The 19,800-nt window shown below is 38.1% G+C and overlaps 3 protein-coding genes across 3 annotated transcripts; 1 reads left to right on the top strand and 2 right to left on the bottom strand.

Annotated features, from left to right (window-relative positions):
• Positions 1–2,738: 2,738 nt before the first annotated feature.
• On the top strand, positions 2,739–7,254 carry LOC134815317 (uncharacterized). Its single transcript, XM_063823835.1, has 4 exons — positions 2,739–2,818; positions 3,011–3,493; positions 6,347–6,508; positions 6,778–7,254. The coding sequence occupies exons 1-4, from the start codon at positions 2,761–2,763 to the stop codon at positions 6,924–6,926; spliced, it is 852 nt and encodes a 283-aa protein (XP_063679905.1). The 5' UTR covers positions 2,739–2,760; the 3' UTR covers positions 6,927–7,254.
• A 1,177-nt stretch (positions 7,255–8,431) lies between these two features.
• On the bottom strand, positions 8,432–9,225 carry LOC134815546 (serum amyloid P-component-like). The gene is made up of 2 exons (XM_063824087.1): positions 9,070–9,225; positions 8,432–8,860 (listed from the first exon to the last, which is right to left on the bottom strand). The coding sequence occupies exons 1-2, from the start codon at positions 9,223–9,225 to the stop codon at positions 8,432–8,434; spliced, it is 585 nt and encodes a 194-aa protein (XP_063680157.1).
• A 7,367-nt stretch (positions 9,226–16,592) lies between these two features.
• LOC134815982 (lysophosphatidic acid receptor 4-like) lies at positions 16,593–17,985 on the bottom strand. Its single transcript, XM_063824627.1, has one exon. The coding sequence runs from the start codon at positions 17,983–17,985 to the stop codon at positions 16,834–16,836; it is 1,152 nt and encodes a 383-aa protein (XP_063680697.1). The 3' UTR covers positions 16,593–16,833.
• Positions 17,986–19,800: the final 1,815 nt, after the last annotated feature.

Here is a 19,800-nt window from a genome sequence, read left to right as displayed (position 1 = left end):
ATGTCCAGACAGATCCAGCGAAGAACGAGCAACAAGGAAGCATCTGGTCACTGACCTGAAGAAGAAGAGGGCGGAACAGACTCATCTCGACCACTACATCCGGTACGGGAAGGTATGTAGCCGTGATAAGAAGTCATCATGAGTTACACTCTCGGACACTGATCAGTATTATGAAGGAGTGATGATTATTTTAAGAATTTTCAGACGTTATCTGTATTTAAGAGACAACTATATATTTTGAATATTTTATTATTTGATTGTTTCACACTTTTCATATTTCATAATTTTATTACTAGGTGGAGGTGATGTTATTGAGACTTTGGGCGGCCATAAAACTCCTGTTTTGAAAGTTGTCCTCTGTACTTGTTTCACTGACCCACGCTTTATAGCATTGCCATTTATACATTTCGGCCCATTTTATATGTTTGTTCGACTTGCTGTACATTTGTATATTTGCTATTTTGTAAAAGTTTCAAATCAAATCAAATCAAGCCGCTCGGAAATTACACGCGCAGTGCGCAGAGACAGACAGACAGACAGCTATAGACACACACATTCTGATATTATTGTTTAAGACTAGTGTAACCCGTGCCTACGGCCGGGACTTCACTATCGCAGTTGAAATGCAAAAGTATAATTATAAACCCGCCTATTATATTTGAAAACACGTATAACATTGTCGTATGACAGTATGAACTCTCTCTAGAAGTCTAGATTCCAAACAGACCGCAATGAGTACCCCTCCTCTAATAAGCTTATATCTTTATATATGCAGCTATAACATATTATACATTAATGAGAGAGAGAGAGAGAGCAAGCCCCGTAACCAGTAACTCTTGCCGTTCTGCTCAAGCAATTTTATGTAACATTTGTGGTACAAAACCATCAATTAAACCACTTACCACCGCCGATTTAAAAAAAATTTGCTTATGGGCTTCATCAGAGTTTTGTCGGCACTATACCGAAAAAACCAGTCCCGTAACTCTTACCGTTTTTTTTGTATAACCGTTTGGAAATTACACACAGACGATCACACAGACGATCAGACACACACACATTCTGGTGTTATTAAGTTGATATGATAGTACTAGAAAACCCGTGATCACAGGGAAGGATTGAGGAAGCTAATATAATACTCTAATAGTAATTTTTGTTAATAAGTTAGTTAAATCGCGTCAAAACAAGAAATGCGGCCGCTTTTCTTTTGTGGATGGCCGCTCAATTTCCCGATCCGTGATGGCGTATTTATCATATTCCATACAACCTGGGGACGGCCCAGTCTTTACTGTTTATATAAACATGCAAATATGGCGAAGTGACATGCCGACTGCCGAGCGCCGCCCAGTTAATATAATTCTATATTGAATTTGAAAATCGTGTATACTTCTATGTAACCATATGTTTATTGTTTATGCAACCTGACACGGATCTGTGCAAAATAGTAATACTAACTCAAAATAATAATAATATGCTATCAATTAGTGCCTAGTGGGATACGTACATGATGAAATTAATAATGTACTTGGTTGGTTCAGCGCCGCGCGCCAACAATTATATAATTCAGATTATCACGCAAAATAACTTTGCGCAGGTAGTCACGTGGGCGATAACAGTGCTCGCAGGCACGTACGCACGCACGCACGCACGCACGCTCGGTCGCAAAGCTACCATATAAAAAAAAACCTCGATCGCTAACCCTTGTCCTTGACTCTTTAATTTTATGCCTTCGGCACGAGTCATGGATCGGGAAAAAATATCTTGCATAACCGAAGATACAGCCAATTAAAATTTTGTTCTACTAAACAAAGCGTAATATCAACAAAACCGATCAAAATGACGTTAAAACGATCACTGCAAGTGCGTGTAATAACCCTCGTTACCATGGTTACTTTGCAAACTTTTGCTTTTTACCTAATTTGCACGTAGGGCGGTCGTACAGTGTACAATGTACAGAGATAATTCTCTGAATTATAATATAGACTAGAAATCCCATGGTCACAGGGAGGAACCTAATAGTATTCTTTGGCAGTCAGTTTTAATCGTTTCAAAAAGTATTCATCCCCACCGAAGATACAGCCGATAAAAATGTTGCTCGCACTAATTACACAACGTAATATCAACAAAACCGATAAAAATTGCCGTCCACTAATCTTTGCACGTGCACGTGCGTGTAAGTAAGATAACATGAGAGTGGATATCGAGGCTAACCTAATTATGATTAATGTACCAACGCTGCCTATGCAGTACTTGGACAGAGAGTGAGGAGGGAGAAAAAGTGATACATTTTGTGTCACATTTGTGGTACAAAACCATCAATTAAACCCCTCACCACCGACTGATTTAAAAAACCTTTATCATTTGGCTTTGTCAGAGTTTTCTCGACACAATACCGAAAAATTCAGTCCCGTAAGTCTTACTGTTTTCTCGATTAACCCGCTCGGAAATTACACACGCACAGACAGACACACAGACAGACACACATTCTGAGATCATCATTAAAAATTGTTTGAATTATACTTTTTATTTGTTCAAGACGTCTTGATGACACTTGAAATGGTGGCCTTGATTTTGCGTCTCATTAACTAATATGTTCCTTGGCTTAGTTTTTGGTTAATTCTTGATTTATCTGATTGCTGATATTGCAAATTCTTTTCTACGATTCACTTTTATCTTCTTATGATACAATTTTAACCAGAATTATTTTAATTTTTTCTGAAATTGACATGACTCAATATTGTAGATTTTGGCAAAGAAGTTGAGATGATCTATCCAATAGCAGTAATTCTTATTGTCGCATCACTCGACACGGTGAAATCAGGTAACAAATTTTACTCAGTATCTAAGGCCCTGAGTCCTTAACTTGAGTTTCTTAGTCTCTGGATTAAAACAGATTCAAACAATTGTATAATTGTGTACTCGCACGTACTTTTGCCTTTTAAAGAGTTCTGCCGGTGAGCAGTCTGTACCATGAGTCCCTACCTAAATCAACTAAACAGATTAATTTTTACAGAGATACAATGGAAAACAGTCAAGCTAAATGAGGATGGGACACAAAAGCAAACAGGAATTCCCCACAGCTTTGAGAGGACAGCAATACAGTTCAAAACTGACAATACGGTAGAAGACTTGTTTGAGCGACTCGACGTGGATTTCATTGCGGCCGGAAAGGAAAGGCAAGGGGGGTTAACCGTGATCTTCAATTCACGCTATACACCTGAAAAACCAGATGATTACAATATAAAACATTGCACGAATAATGGTAGAATCTTATTTCCCGAGAACATGCCCACTGAAGCTGAGAAATTGTGGAGTATTCTTGCGACCACAGGAGCAAATCCGTCTTTTAAAGTCCAGGTCAACGGAGTGGAAGTGATCAACTTACTCCTCACAGACGATACATGTGATTACCCAAACTGGAGAAATTACTGGACAAAAGAGATTGAAACACTGAGATTTAACTCTCATCAACTATCATTTCTCGGTTACCATCTAGGTAGATATTGTAAATTAGGTATTATAGGTACTTATAAAGGTGTGGGGTAGGTGTGACCGAGTGGGGTGGGGTGGGGTTGGAGGAGTGGGGTTGGGTGGGGTGGAGGGGTGGTGGAGGGGTGGGGTGGGAGTGAAGGTTAAGAACTACCAGTAATATAGGGTCTCCTTTTTATAACAATATCCCGATTTATTGTAACTAACAGGAACCCGTCTTACTCTAAAGTGGTGTCAAGACTCAAGAGACTAAAACAATTATTACCTATTTAATTCACGTTTTTGACACCACATGGGAGTCCAAATTTTTGGCACTAAAATTTTTATTTCTTGGCTAATTTTTTACTTTCTTGTGCAGTCATGCTGATTTGAAAAGCATAAAAGCATTTGACTCAGTCAAAAAACTAAAAAGTTTCAGTTGTGTAATTTAACGGTTTTTGCGGAAAGTCGCGTTAAAGTTGATGCCGTGGTGACAGTAAAATGGCAGTGGCACGGATAAACACATATACCTATATATATATATATATATTTATATCTACATATATCTATATCTATATCTATGTATATATAGTAAGATTGTGCAATTTTTCTGACCAGCAAGCCTGAATTTTCAAGGAAATAAGGCAAATAAAAATGTTGGCTTATGAGGACCTTTCTCTTTAAGGCCTTTGATCCGTAGAACAGAACCAAACTGCTTGGTTGGCCAAACTAGGACCAGACAAATTATAGGACTGATTAAGTGTCAGCCGTGTCAGTTTTTATTTATTTTATTGGCTTTATGCCAGTGTTGCTTGGAAATTCTGGAACAATGACAAGGCTTCTTGCAGCGGAACATTTTTGCGATATAATAGAATTTGGTTTACTGCAATTTTACCACATTCCTATATAATTCTATAAGAGTGTGATGCTAAATTCAATAATTATTCAATCCGGCCCTGGAGGCTGGAGGGTATAGGAATTTGTAAACCCGTCTTACTCTAAAGTGGTGTCAAGACTCTAGAGACTAAAACAATTATTACCTATTTAATTCACGTTTTTGACACCACGTGGGGGTCCAAATTTTTGGCACTAAAATTTTTATTTCTTGGCTAATTTTTTACTTTCTCATGCAGTCATGCTGATTTGAAAAGCATAAAAGCATTTGACTCAGTCAAAAAACTAAAAAGTTTCAGTTGTATAATTTAACGGTTTTTGCGGAAAGTCGCGTTAAAGTTGATGCCGTGGTGACAGTAAAATGGCAGTGGCACGGATAAACACATATACCTATATATATATGTGTATATATATATATATTTATATCTACATATATCTATATCTATATCTATGTATATATAGTAAGATTGTGCAATTTTTCTGACCAGCAAGCCTGAATTGTCAAGGAAATAAGGCAAATAAAAATGTTGGCTTATGAGGACCTTTCTCTTTAAGGCCTTTGATCCGTAGAACAGAACCAAACTGCTTGGTTGGCCAAACTAGGACCAGACAAATTATAGGACTGATTAAGTGTCAGCCGTGTCAGTTTTTATTTATTTTATTGGCTTTATGCCAGTGTTGCTTGGAAATTCTGGAACAATGACAAGGCTTCTTGCAGCGGAACATTTTTGCGATATAATAGAATTTGGTTTACTGCAATTTTACCACATTCCTATATAATTCTATAAGAGTGTGATGCTAAATTCAATAATTATTCAATCCGGCCCTGGAGGCTGGAGGGTATAGGAATTTGTAAACCCGTCTTACTCTAAAGTGGTGTCAAGACTCTAGAGACTAAAACAATTATTACCTATTTAATTCACGTTTTTGACACCACGTGGGGGTCCAAATTTTTGGCACTAAAATTTTTATTTCTTGGCTAATTTTTTACTTTCTCATGCAGTCATGCTGATTTGAAAAGCATAAAAGCATTTGACTCAGTCAAAAAACTAAAAAGTTTCAGTTGTGTAATTTAACGGTTTTTGCGGAAAGTCGCGTTAAAGTTGATGCCGTGGTGACAGTAAAATGGCAGTGGCACGGATAAACACATATACCTATATATATATATGTGTATATTTATATCTACATATATCTATATCTATATCTATGTATATATAGTAAGATTGTGCAATTTTTCTGACCAGCAAGCCTGAATTGTCAAGGAAATAAGGCAAATAAAAATGTTGTTTTATGAGGACCTTTCTCTTTAAGGCCTTTGATCCGTAGAACAGAACAAAACTGCTTGGTTGGCCAAACTAGGACCAGACGAATTATAGGACTGATTAAGTGTCAGCCGTGTCAGTTTTTATTTATTTTATTGGCTTTATGCCAGTGTTGCTTGGAAATTCTGGAACAATGACAAGGCTTCTTTTAGCGGAACATTTTTGCGATATAATAGAATTTGGTTTACTGCAATTTTATCACATTCCTATATAATTCTATAAGAGTGTGATGCTAAATTCAATAATGATTCAATCCGGCCCTGGAGGCTGGAGGGCATAGGAATTTGTAAAGTCATCTACCAAACTGTTTGATTTACTCTCATCCCACTGCATGTGCAAGTAACAGTCACTGGCAGTGAAGTCGAGCTATGAAATAAGAATATTACAAATCAAGTCATTTCTAATCATGAACGGGATTAAATACTATACATCAACATGTATACTATGATTGTATAATAGATCATGGCTATCATATCAAGTACAGGGTATGGGTATCCATAGTAAAATAGAACATACCATATGCTATAACGAAGGTTTTTGTTTTCAATCGAGTTTGGGTTGGTTCGGTTTTAGAATTACCCGATTATCGTTTCATATTACTTTGCTGCATATATTTTTATGCTTTAACATATTATGTTAAACCATTACAAATTCCAAATTTTCAGATTCATGCTATTGGGGCCATTACTTGGATGCTGATGCTGATTGCCAAGAGTGTCCTGCAGATCATTGGAGTGCAGACGCCGGCGATACTGCCTGCACACCTTGTCCAGAAGGAACTCACGTGGGCGCAGGATTGGGATTAGCTGAGAGTGACTGCACAGAGAGTAAGTTCATTTTAGTTATTTGGGTTTCATTCCCTTGTTGTTGTGTTATACAATGAAGCAAATGACAAATGAAATGTTCGTCTGTCGAAAGTTGTGCATCACACTGTCAGCTGCGATCTAAGCCGCTTAATTTAGCTAATCCTCTGCTACATGCATGACCTTGTAGTTATAGTTATATAGCTCAGATGTTTTTAAACATTTTAACCCCAATATTAGCTGTTATTGCCTGCGTTATATTTTACTGAATTTAGTAAATTATTTACTTACAGGCGGAGACGAGACAGACGGAGACGAGACAGACGGAGACGAGACAGACAGAGACGAGACAAAGTCTGAACACAAATACTCTCAATCAGTTGCCCACAAATTGAGCGCTCTTCTTGTCGTTCTCTTGTTTGCTTTGAACATGACCATCTAGACTTGTTGCGGCCTGCATGGATGGTTGAACTATAATGCATGACGTTAGAAAAATATGAACTCAAACTTTTAAGCACGCGATATGAATATTTCATATATATATATCTATCCACAAATTAGAACGCCTCACCAGGCTGATTTTAAATTTAAAACACCGCCACCAACGTCCGATTTCTGATAGCTTTTTCTATTTTAGATGCCCAATTCAAAATTATCAACAAGTAAGTTAGTAAGTTACTTAACACGCTTGTTAAAATCACTTTCACAATTGCAAATCAAAATGTTGTTCTATAGGATATTCATTTATATTTTTTATTTTTTATCGCCACAAATTGTTTTCTCTAAACGAATTAAACGAATTAAACTGAGAGAAGAAAAACAAGGAAGACAAACGGATAGGAAATTGGACGAACAGAATTGTAAGCAACAAAAACATCTTTCTGATAATCATAAGACTGATGATGGATGAGCTAATCTGGCCAGACTGTATCGGCAGCCCAAAGGTACTTGATCAGTTTGGCTTTAAAAGTAGAAATCCGCTATGACTGCCGAATACATTCTGGTAGACTATCTATAAAAGAAGCTATTTCAGAAGGCATCCGAGCAGGGCACAGTAGTACTCATGTAAGTCGAAGTATCCGTCCTATCAATTATATGAGCATTGTGCTTAGTGTATTGGGTGCCCTCTGGAACTATATGGGAAAATGGGCGATTAGGTTTGGCCTCTATACGGCCCTATGGCTATACGGCCTCTATACGGCCTCTATACGGCCTCTATATGGCCATTATACGGCCTCTATACGGCCACTATATGGCCCCTACACGGCCACTATACGGCCTCCTCTATACGGCCTTTATACGGCCTTTATACGGCCTTTATACGGCCTCTATACGGCCTTTATATGGTCTCTATAAGGCCTCTATACGGCCACTATACGGCCTCTATACGGCCTTTACACGGCCACTATACGGCCACTTAAAAGATATATTTCATGGCCTTTATACAAACCTTGTGACGCATTGAGGCACTGAGGCACTTGAGGCAGCACTTTGAGGCCCTGAGGCACTTGAGGCAGCACTTTGAGGCCCTGAGGCACTTGAGGCAGCACTTTGAGGCCCTGAGGCACTTGAGGCAGCACTTTGAGGCCCTGAGGCACTTGAGGCACCACTTTGAGGCCCTGAAGCCCTTGAGGCACCACTTTGAGGCCCTGAGGTACTTGAGGCACCAATTTTCAACACTTGATCCATCGTACAGGGTTACTAACATAATATGATGATTAATGGATTGATTTCGTGACTAACTGACTAACTAGACTAATCATTAATCAGTACTCGTCCAAATTGTTGTGCCGATAATGTTCAACGGTTCAAAATGTAAAACATTTTTCTTATTCATATTTGGAATTTGGATGCTCATTTCTAAACATTACTTATTATAACTCGAATGGGACGTTGGTTTATACATTATAACTTCATATTGGTACTAAAAGTGGTGCCTCAAGGGCCTCAAAGTGCTGCCTCAAGTGCCTCAAAGTGCTGCCTCAAGTGCCTCAGTGCCTCAATACGTAACAAGGTTGTCTCGGGGCATTCGACAACATCGCACTCCCCATCAACGACGGATACGTCTCCATGCATTTCTTTGGCCAGAATATCAGCGTAAGAGATGATGGGTTCCGAACCACTCAAACCAGCAAAGAAGATCCCACAAATACCTTCATTGAACATAGAAGCAATTTCAGCTTGAGTGAGAGCTCTGTCCCACATGTTGATGTTGTAGAGGTTTCCAATGTAGGTTTGGGTAGAGTCGAACCCTCCTCCTACTCTGTCCTGCTCCTGTCCGATAACAAAAGTACCTCCTGCTGTCAAAGCTTTTCCTTTCTTGACCACGGCAGTAATGACTGCTTTTCCGTTGATATTGATGACGGCATTTCCAGTCTCTGAGTGGCCCAGGTATACACGTGGACCCAATTGTCCTTATAGTTATAAGCTGGTAGCACAGGAGATTTAGTCATGATTCTCTTCACATATAATCTGTGATCACCCGATGCGTCTCCCAAGATGATCTCGTTATCATTTCCAGGAACTGCGTAGCTGAACCAGTATCTGGCTCGTCAATTGTCCTTGTCCTGCTTCCAAGCACACACAGTTAATCCAGTCAGGGTAGAAAGTTCAGGGTTGAAGCTGATGTAGTTGGCTTTGCTAGCTGCGGGGAAGTTGATGATCTTGTTGTAGCTGGTGTCACTGGCGGTGCCACTGGCGGCTAGTCCCACCACTGCGAGTAGAATTGTCAGAGAGATCATCATTAGGTTGTGAAGAAGGTAAGTGAGCTCAGCTAGTTCCCAGGGTCAGTTAAAGATTAGCTGCTTGTATAATATCTGCACGTCGTTCAATGATGGGACTAAATTCTTTGGTTAACATCTGATTATGTCGTCAAATTGCTCGATCAAACTTGTATCATCTGGTACATCATCCGGTTTATTATATTATCAAACAATTGTAACTTAAACTCTCCGTATAATATTAATATTGCTTCAATGTCTAAAATGGCGAGCTGGAGGTCAGTCTTAAAGGTTCAAATCTAACGTATCCGAGTTTTTTCAGTCCGTGAGTACAGTGGCGCAACGTTGCCTGTTGGCGCCCCCCGCTAAAAAAATTGACCCCTGTCGCGGCGCCCCCTCCTCTTTGTCGCCCCTCCTCAAAATTGAACAAATTGGTTGATTTAAGAGGAAACGCCGGTAAAATCTCTAAAAAAGTGTATTTATAGAACAAAACGCGCAGTTTTGCTAGTACTGTAGTTAAGTTTTTCCAAATTGTTCCACATTCAAATGACGACTTGGCGACCCCTTGAGATGGCGCCCCCCACACAGCGGGGTTTAATCAAACGTATCCGAGTTTTTCCAGTATAGTGAGTTATGTTTTTAAGCTTTTAAGGTTAAGACTGGTTTTGGAGGAGTCATTTTATTTTTAGGCCAAGTTTGTGTCAACAATTTTTGATTATTCTTAGAAAAGTTCCTCTTTACCCCAGAGAAATTGATTCAGGAGGATGTTCTCTTTTACGGATCAACGAACGCACGGCTTGCCTTAATAATATAAATATGTTATTTTTGTAGTTCGTATGTGGTACTTGATCTTGGTTGAATGACAAATACGATTCCGATTTCAATATCCTCTGCAAATTAGATTTTACCGTACATTTTTGTTGAGGTATGCTTGGTTCATTGCCGTTCATGTAACTTCAAATTCATTTTGATTGAATGATGATTGATGATCTCGAAGTCATATTTGAAGGTATTAGTATCAAAAGACAAAAACCATGTCTACTTTTGCAGAAGATCTTAATATTATTATTCATCATTCATCAATACACAGCTGCGACTAACCTAAACCAAGGGGGAGAGGAAGACCCCAAACTCAAAGTGATCTTTGGAGCTTACGTTATGCGTCATTCTATTAGTTCTATTAATTCTATTAGTATTTTTAATCCAGCTCACAGCTGCAGCCCCATGGCTGACCTTGAGATGCGATGTATTGTCATTGACGTTGGTTATGGAATTTGTGACACTATTCCACAAAAAGTATATAAATTTGATAAACGATGTGAATGGCAATCCTTCCCAGCTCGCACTCGTAGCGGCCCAGTATCAACTTAATAACACCAGAATGTGTGTGTGTCGGTCTGTCTGTCTGTATATCTGTATGTGTGTAATTTCCGAATGGTTATACAAAAAAACGGTAAGAGTTACGTCACTGGTTTTTTCGGTATAGTGCGGACAAAAATCTGATGAAGCCCATAAGCAAATTTTTTTTAAATCGGCCGGTGGTAAGTGGTTTAATTGACGGTTTTGTACCAAAAATGTGACATAAAATAGCTTGAGCAGAACGGCAAGAGTTACGGGGCTTGCTCTCTCTCTCTCTCTCATTACTGTATTATATGTAGCGTCTGCATAATTGGGTTAGCCCAGGAAGATTCGCTGTAATGTTATACCATAAGCTTATTAGGGGAGGGGGGACTGTTAGTGTTTGGGGTCTGTTTGGACTGCAGAGAGAGAGTTCATACGACAATGTTATGCGTGTTTTCAAATATAATAGGCGGGTGTGGTGCGTAGTTAACAAGGGTTGATTTCTATAACGATTTAAATAAAAATGGAAAGCGGTTCAAGACTTATTGGGCGGCGCTCAGCCTGTCATTTCGCCAAATCTTTATGAACATAATAGCCTGGAGTCCCCAGGTAATTCAAGACGGGAGTGATGAGGTGTAATAGTCGGTGTGCAGACCTTATGATCATGGAATGTGGTGCCTAATGGCTAATAATGACTTAATTATTCACGAGAAAGAACTGATTATGAGATTATTGTTTAAAATGCTTTTGGGTCACCTAATGCGGGTTTTGACTCAGCGGGTAATTACTCATACCCTTTTTAACTGCGGCAGTGAAATCCCGGCCGAAGGCTGGGTTACACTAGTATTATTATATAGTGCTACGATCTCGGGAAGTGCATTCATGCGCTATATGAGTATAAATATTTTTACAATCTATAATGGCGCCATACTTCAATGGCGTCATAATATTTATCATACTCATACTCATAGGCATGAAAAATTTCTGAAGTTAAATTAAATCCACAACATGTTTTGCTGGATTTTATATTTTGTAATTGAAGCTCTAGACTGTTTTTATATTAAAATCGTTTATCGAGAGGCTCATAATTGATAATGAGAAAATCCCTTTACATTTGTATCATATCAAAAGACGAATACTTGAAACAAAACCGAAATGAAAGGATAACAATTATAATTGAGGAAAGTCAACAATAAAAATATCAATCCCGTCCGATTCGTATGTAATGGTATCGTATCTCCTCAAAACTTTATCAAATCAAAATTAACTACAAATTTGTTAAGTTCCTGTCGGTCGTAAAGTGACGGGTGACCGTATTTTAGTCGTTTAACATCATAGCTTGTCACTTATCATCTACGCATATATTGCATAAGTTTTCTAACCAAAATGTATACATATTTTATAAATCAAAAACCATACCGCATTTTAAGCATAACTGAGAACCACAACAGAAAGTAAATAGAAACAATAGAGACATTATAAGAGTCAAACAAATCCATCGATTCCTTTGCATTGATAAAACTACTGCCCGTCAAAAGATTTAAAACACAAAACTTCAATTACCAAACTCCTGTTTGTGATTAAAAGTAATCACTATGTTTGCGTTTAAAAGTAATCACTATAAGCAACTGACAGCTATTCTAAAATCTGATCACTAAAAGTAAAACCAAATGTAAAGGATTTATAATCCAAATCGAATACATTTTTCTGAAAGCTGAATGGTGTATTCTGTTACCATTATATGAGACACAAACGTTTCATTAAACACAAATTCGAAAATTGAATCGCCAAAATCGCACCAGATACCAGGAACACAAGATGGAAAAACTAACATATAATAGGTAATAATATAGTAACCTCAGTTGCTAGGAGACTGATTCATGATTGTGGTTGCTAAGGTGGTCATAGTAACGTACAAAATTCAGAAGTCGCTATTAAACCTTAGAACTACCAATAACATTTTACAGAATGAATTTTAGACGAATGGATAAAAAGTTACTTAAAAAGTACATCCTTGCAAGACTTTTGGAAATTCCTTGTATTTTATTAGTATTTAACTTGCTCTAACCAGAGCCCTCTCGCTTGCAGTAGCGCGCGACCGCCAAATTTTATCAGTATTTAACCGTTCAAATAGCCCTGTAACCCAGTCCCGGATTAGATTGTCTGCGTCTCATGGCGAGTACAGCAACACCCAGAATCAGAGCAGCGGAGGGTACACCTATGATAACGAGAGTCAGGATTGTGCCGAGGGGGGTTAAACCTTCACTCTGGGGCACTCCAACTCCGATAGCTAGCGTCCTGGAGGGCGGTGGTGCGGGGTTAAGTAACTTGTATTAATTATAAATGGTTTCAATCTTTTTACTTTTATGACTGAACAAACCTTTATAATCCCAATTACCTTGCTCCATGATCTCAAGTATAAGACTGTAGTGTCGATAAAGGAAATAAAGCCATTATTATAATCCCAACTTTAAACTAACCAATAGATGGTGTCGGGGATATTTTCTTTGCCGTCTGGGGGGCTGACCACTAAACGTAAGGAAGAGATGTCAGATTTCTTGTAGTACTGTGGGGAGTTTAAGGGTTAATAATTCATTCGAGTAAATTATCTGTATAATAGCAATATATAATAGTAAGCAAAATAGAGGGGGGGGGGGGGATGTTTAGCAGTGACATTTACTTGCAACTTACTTGCCACATGACTTTTAGAAAATGTGTACATTATTGATTTGTAGTTAAAAATATGTCTATGATATAAAGTCATATTTCTTCGGTTTAACAATTTATACATTACAGCTTGTCAGTTATTTATTTGTCAATTAACTTTTTTGATCTTTAAGAAAAGAAACTAGTGGCTGTTTAATAATGAATCAAAGCAGTAAAGAGCATTTGTAAGGCTAGATCACTCAAAAACCCACTCCAATTTCATATTTAATTACAAAACATAATATGAAATGAAAGCCAACCAAAAAACCAAAAACACAAACTGCGACTTCGAATTAATTAATTTTGGCTTTCTCGAAGATAGAAGTAAATCCGTCTCATCATACTCCATTATCATTATTAATCTGGCTGGAGACCGACGACTCTGAACTGACTTCAGAAGGTAATGATCTAGACATCTTAGATGGTCTCTTAGGGAGCATTTCAGAGAATTGTCTATAAAGTCCACGTCCCTTCTTCTTTCTCTTCAAAACAAAAGCTTTGAAAGAAGACATGCGGAAGAAGTAGACTATGGGGTTGGAAGTGGAGTTCATAGCGATACATATGATAAAAGTGATGTTCCAGGAGTACCAGTACATAAAGGGATGACCATACTGTTCCAGATAGGTGTTCTCCTCATTTATCCAGCATCTCATGAAGTAGATGTAGTTGATGAAGATTGGAAGGTTATAGAGGAGGTAAATGGAGGTGAAGATGATGACCGTTACAGTCGCATCGTTGTGCTTCTTCGTGCTTCCTGCTCCCAACTTTTTCAACTTGTGCAGCTTAAAGATGATCATGAGGCAGCTTAGGAAGATAGGAAGGATTGGCAGTGCCATCTGCACAGCGCAGGTTATAGACAGGAACATCCAGTTATCAGCACGAAGAAAGCAGTAGTTCACATCAGATCCGTACTTGAAATGTCCGTTATCAGTGAGAATGGGAACCAGCCTGGTTAGAATGAGCTGCACCATGTAACCAGTAAAAATCACCACAGTGACCCTCCTGTTAAAGACAACAAGAGGATAGAGTAAGGTCAGGAGTCGGGAGATGCTGAGGCACCCAACTAGGAAGACACTGAAGTAAGGGAGAACCTCCCAGAGAGCACCCCACACGTTGCAGAACACGTGATTTGAGAAGAGGACAGGGTTATCTCGTCCTGAGAAGTAGCTTTCAATCTGAGCAGGCAAGGAGAAGCAGACTAGTAAGTCACACATTGCTACCACCAGGTAGATATCCGTGAAAAACATTTTCTTGCTCCTCATTTTGGCCTTCCTCGGGTTCGCAAGGGATCTGTGCTCGCAGATAAAGTGGATGAGAGCAAGGAGATTGCCCGGAACTCCAAGACACATACAGAGGATACAGATACAGGCGAGGAAGACGTCCACTCTGTTTCGGAGGTCTGGGTTTATGGGGATCCCTGGTGTGGTGACATTTGTAGTTACTTGGTCGTTGTAAGGAGAACTGTAGTTCAGATCCATGTCTGGAAAAAGAAGTTGTAAAGTTACTCGTGAATTGGCTGGCCGCTGGAGGCTTTTTAGCAAAAAAGGCCAAATAAAGATTTAAAGGAAATCGTGAAAATCCGAAACTACAAAAGTTCTTGAGGTTAAATTATCGATAGAAATTACACTGCAATAGTGCAAATTAAAAACAGGTGCAATTCATCTACAACCGGTCGTTTAGTAGTTAAACTTTTCAAAATATTTGTATTATATTGCTCGCTTATCATGAGTTGCTTATCAATACGCTGATAAGACTTACTTGTTTGACCGGTGGCGTGGTTTTATGGTGTACAAATCGGAGAAATACAAGAATTATATGCTCGATGAATTGGTAGATGATGTAGTTGAGTGGATCCAGAAAACTCTCGGGCTTGAAATCTGTGGTTGAGGATACTGTGAAATCAGAGTTAGAGACATAGAGCGCCGCGGTACAGGAACCAAAAACCGCAGCAGCAGGTTTTTTGTTGGATTTGGATAAAAGAATTTCGTCAAGAACGTTGTGGCAGAAGGAGACCGTAGTCGGAGTTTTATGTTATTTGGACTAAAGGAAGAGGAATAGAAACTTGTATGTGACAAGGTCGGTCAAGTTTTTTTGGAACTTGGTGGAAAGCCAAAAATAGAAGCCAGCAGAATTGGTTTGAATAATACCAGGGACAAAAACCAATTGGCTCGACCTGTTACGGTGACTTTGACGAGCTCATCAATCGTAACTTTTCAGTCAAGTCGTTATCGGTTGAGATAGGTCTCCAGAGGAACAGCTTGTTTTAGAGCTCACAAAAGAGGTTGAACGAAGAGCCAAACAAAATACACCTTATTAAAGGAGGCAAATTGTGTATGTTATGTGGACAAATTGTTGTCTGGAATGTGCAAAGAAAGAGTTTTGTCGGTTTTTTTGGATTCTTCATTTTGATATTTTTGATGAGCTTGAAAATCATATCCGTCTTTCGACAAAAGACTGTTAGCAGTTAGTCTTCTTAAATTTTGATTCTAGATTCAGAATTTCGTGCGGTGTAAAATCTAAGAGTTATTTTGGTTTATATTAGCAGATTTAAGTATATAATTATTGTGTATTGTTATAATGGTAATAATAAAGATTATGGCCACATAGCCATCTCTACAAGACTCAACCCAACTGTACTCAACTCGATTGCAGTTCACACAATAGTGTTTAAAGATATCTTTCTAGTATGAAAAGCAATGCTGTTAAATACATAGCGTTTCAAGCAAACGTATGCATACACAAACATATTTGTCGCCGAAAATTCGCGTATCTCGATTTCCACTGTGGAGTAAGAATTTTTTTTTTTCGGACAAATTTTAGAGGTATCCCGGACAAAATTTAACAGGGTCTAAATTTAATTTTTTTCGGGCTTATTAATTGGAAACTTCACGTATCTTACGTATTTCTCTCGAACATTGAATACGCCGTATTTTGAGCCGATTTTTTAACGTATTTAACAACGATGATGAAAAGTAACTTGTTGTATGTATACATTTTTGAGTAAATAGTAACCAGTAAACGAAGCTGGTTCCCAATCAAAATCATACTATAGAGACTACAGGCAGCAAATTAATCCACTGTCACTTAACAGATTTAGTCAGACTTCATGCAGTGTTTACCGCAATAGCTGCGTCTTTCACTTCCAAGCTACCAAATCGGACGTTATTTCATATTTGACCGGACATTGCGTGAACGGACACAATTTAAAATAATATCATTCTTGGACTTCTAACACGTTTACTTCTTGGATATAGAAAACGTGTTAGTTATTTGTCAATTAATATATTGCATTTGTCAATTAACTTTTTGATCTTTGAGGAAAGAAACTACTGTCTGTATATTGTATAATAATAAATCAAAACAGTATTTAATAGCATTTAAATGGCGAGATCATTTAAAAACCCACTGCGATTTCAGCTTCCATTACAAATACAAAACATAATTGGAAATGAAAGCCAACAAATAGAATTCACTTAAAACCACAAACTGTGGATTAACTTCAAGACTTGGGATTTCTCAAAGATGAAACTAAGATTATACTGATTAGGATCCTGTTCAACTAAGATGACAGTATCTGTCTTCTCATACTCCATTATCACTATTAATCTGGCTGGTAGTTTTGCTGGAATCCAACGACTCTGGACTGACATCAGAAGGTAATGATGTCGACTTCTTAGATGCTCTCTTAGGGAGAATACCAGAGAATTGTCTATAAAGTCCACGTCCCTCCTTATGACTCCTTAAAACAAATGCTTTGAAACAAGACATGCGGAAGAAGTAGAGTATGGGGTTGGAAGTGGAGTTCATAGCGATACAGATGATGAAAGTGATGTTCCAGGAGTACCAGTACATAAAAGGATGACCATACTGTTCCAGATAGGTGTTCTCCTCATTTATCCAGCATCTCATGAAGTAGATATAGTTGATGAAGATTGGAAGGTTATAGAGAAGGTAAATGGAGGTGAAGATGATGACCGTTACAGTCGCATCGTTGTGCTTCTTCGTACTTCCCGCTCCCAACTTTTTCAAGTTGTGCAGCTTAAAGATTGTCATGAGGCAGCTTAGGAAGATAGGAAGGATTGGCAGTGCCATCTGCACAGCGCAGGTTATAGACAGGAACATCCAGTTATCAGCACGAAGAAAGCAGTAGTTCACATCAGATCCGTACTTGAAATGTCCGTTATCAGTGAGAATGGGAACCAGCCTGGTTAGAATGAGCTGCACCATGAAACCAGTAAAAATCACCACAGTGACCCTCCTGTTAAAGACAACAAGAGGATAGAGTAAGGTCATGAGTCTGGAGATGCTGAGGCACCCAACTAGGAAGACACTGAAGTAAGGGAGAACCTCCCAGAGAGCACCCCACACGTTGCAGAACACGTGATTTGAGAAGAGGACAGGGTTATCTCGTCCTGAGAAGTAGCTTTCAATCTGAGCAGGCAAGGAGAAGCAGACTAGTAAGTCACACATTGCTACCACCAGGTAGATATCCGTGAAGAACATTTTCTTGCTCCTCATTTTGGCCTTCCTCGGGTTCGCAAGGGATCTGTGCTCGCAGATAAAGTGGATGAGAGCAAGGAGATTGCCCGGAACTCCAAGACACATACAGAGGATACAGATACAGGCGAGGAAGACGTCCACTCTGCTTCGGAGGTCTGGGTTTATGGGGATCCCTGGTGTGGTGACATTTGTAGTTACTTGGTCGTTGTAAGGAGAACTGTAGTTCAGATCCATGTCTAGAAAAAGAAGTTTTAAAGTTACTCGTGAATTGGCTGGCGACGTTTTAGCAAAAAAGGGCTAAAACGATAAGGTTTTTAGTAAAATCCGAAACTACGCAAGCTCTCGTGGTCAAATCAATAGTAATAGTATAAATTTTTTTTAACAGGTGTAATTAATGTAGAACTGGTCGTAGAATACTACGGAGACTACAAGAGTACAAGCAGCAAATTAATCCACCGTAACTATACAGAATTAGTCAAACTTCATGTAGTGTTCACGGCAATATATTGCTTATAAACTATACAGGCGACAGAAATTATAATGGTGCGATAGCGTATCACATATTATCAAACTATTGGTAATTAAAGCGATTGCAAGTTTTAAACACATTATACTTTATCAAGCATTAGGCAGTGTATGGATAAAGATAAGTGTATTTGAATATTGATAGCATAGTTCAATATTTGTATTTAAGAAATGACTGATAATCAAGCTTAAAATTTGTTTTTATAAGATGACAGGAAAGGATCATTGTGACTGTGTCCAAATAATAACGGCATCTACTCAAACAAGTCATTGCAAAAATATTCTAGATAGAATTAAGGTCAAGATCAAATAGTGTCAAAATCAGTGAACAGACGACATACATTTTCAGACAAATTGTGATTGCGCGGATATCCGTCATTGCTAAAAGTAAAAGAGCAACTCCCATTGATTTGATCGAATTTCATAAAATCTTCTCGAAAATTTTTAAATCTTACTATATATAAAGCGAGACGATATATATATATTTATTTATCCGTGCCATTTTACTGACACCACGGCATCAACTTTAAAGCGAATTTCCGCAAAAACCGTAAATGATATACAACTGAAACTTTTTTGACTGGGTCAAATGCTTTAATGGCCTCCAATTCAGCATGAAAAAATAAAAAATTGGCCAAGAAACAGGAGTTTTAGACCCCAAAATTTGGACCCCCAAGTGGTGTCAAAAACGCGAATTAAATAGGTAATAATTATTTTAGTCTCTTGAGTCTTGACACCATTTTAGGGTTATACGGGTTCCTGCTAGTATCTTTAAAGCAGCCGACTCGCTCATATTCAACTATATTAAATTGGAGGAAGATTAGGAATTTTAACGAAGGTAAAGTTTTTAGTTTCTGTTAAATACAACTAGACAGTGATTTCACAGTACAACAGTAAGTACAACTTTTACTTTTAATAATAACGGAAAATTTAACAAAAATTACATTCAAATCGACAACCAGCATGAATGCCGATTGCCACCATATAAATTATACTTTTTACTGTGCCATTGAAAAGTTGTGCCAGGACGTTTTTAGTCGCCAACTGTTGACATTAAGAAACTAAGATACTGAAAGACTGGCAGTTGTAATTATTTCTCAGTATCGCTGACTATTCCTACTGATTACAATATAAATCAATTATAATAACTATAATTTGTAGTTTCTAAGCACCGTTACCAGAAAATGTGGTTCCTTTTTTAATGGATATGTCGAGCATGTAAAATTTACAAACAACATGGTGGAGCACGAGTTAAAAATCTGAAGACGATTAACATAAGTATTTTGAAAGCTCCTGCTTAATTAACTTTTCGTATCACTTATATTATGTTTAAAACAACCCCCTCCAGGTAAAGAATACTCAACATTTTTAATTTATATTTTTAATTTTCAGTTCAAATTTGTTTTACCAATTTTAATTCATTTATCACAATAACTTAACCATGTTGAATGCAATGTCAACATTTCCTCAAGTAAAAACATTTCTGAATCCAAATGTTGAATTCCACCTAACTGCCCTTCAAGT

This window comes from Bolinopsis microptera, chromosome 5 (genome assembly GCF_026151205.1).
Source record: "Bolinopsis microptera isolate Bmic1 chromosome 5, MBARI_Bmic_1.0, whole genome shotgun sequence".
NCBI classification, from domain to species: domain Eukaryota; kingdom Metazoa; phylum Ctenophora; class Tentaculata; order Lobata; family Bolinopsidae; genus Bolinopsis; species Bolinopsis microptera.
The sequence above is the reverse complement of the archived record's forward strand: the minus strand, read 5'-3'. Positions and strand labels throughout refer to the sequence as shown.

Excerpts from the sequence above, each read along its gene's own strand:
- LOC134815317 (XM_063823835.1), top strand. The coding sequence starts at position 2,761 with ATGATCTATCCAATAGCAGTAATTCTTATTGTCGCATCACTCGACACG. Across the intron at positions 3,494-6,346 it reads ATTTCTCGGTTACCATCTAG|ATTCATGCTATTGGGGCCAT; the intron begins GTAGATATTGTA and ends CCAAATTTTCAG. Across the intron at positions 6,509-6,777 it reads TGAGAGTGACTGCACAGAGA|GCGGAGACGAGACAGACGGA; the intron begins GTAAGTTCATTT and ends ATTTACTTACAG.
- LOC134815546 (XM_063824087.1), bottom strand. The coding sequence starts at position 9,225 with ATGATCTCTCTGACAATTCTACTCGCAGTGGTGGGACTAGCCGCCAGT. Across the intron at positions 8,861-9,069 it reads CTACCCTGACTGGATTAACT|ACTGGAAATGCCGTCATCAA; the intron begins GTGTGTGCTTGG and ends GGCCACTCAGAG.
- LOC134815982 (XM_063824627.1), bottom strand. The coding sequence starts at position 17,985 with ATGGATCTGAACTACAGTTCTCCTTACAACGACCAAGTAACTACAAAT.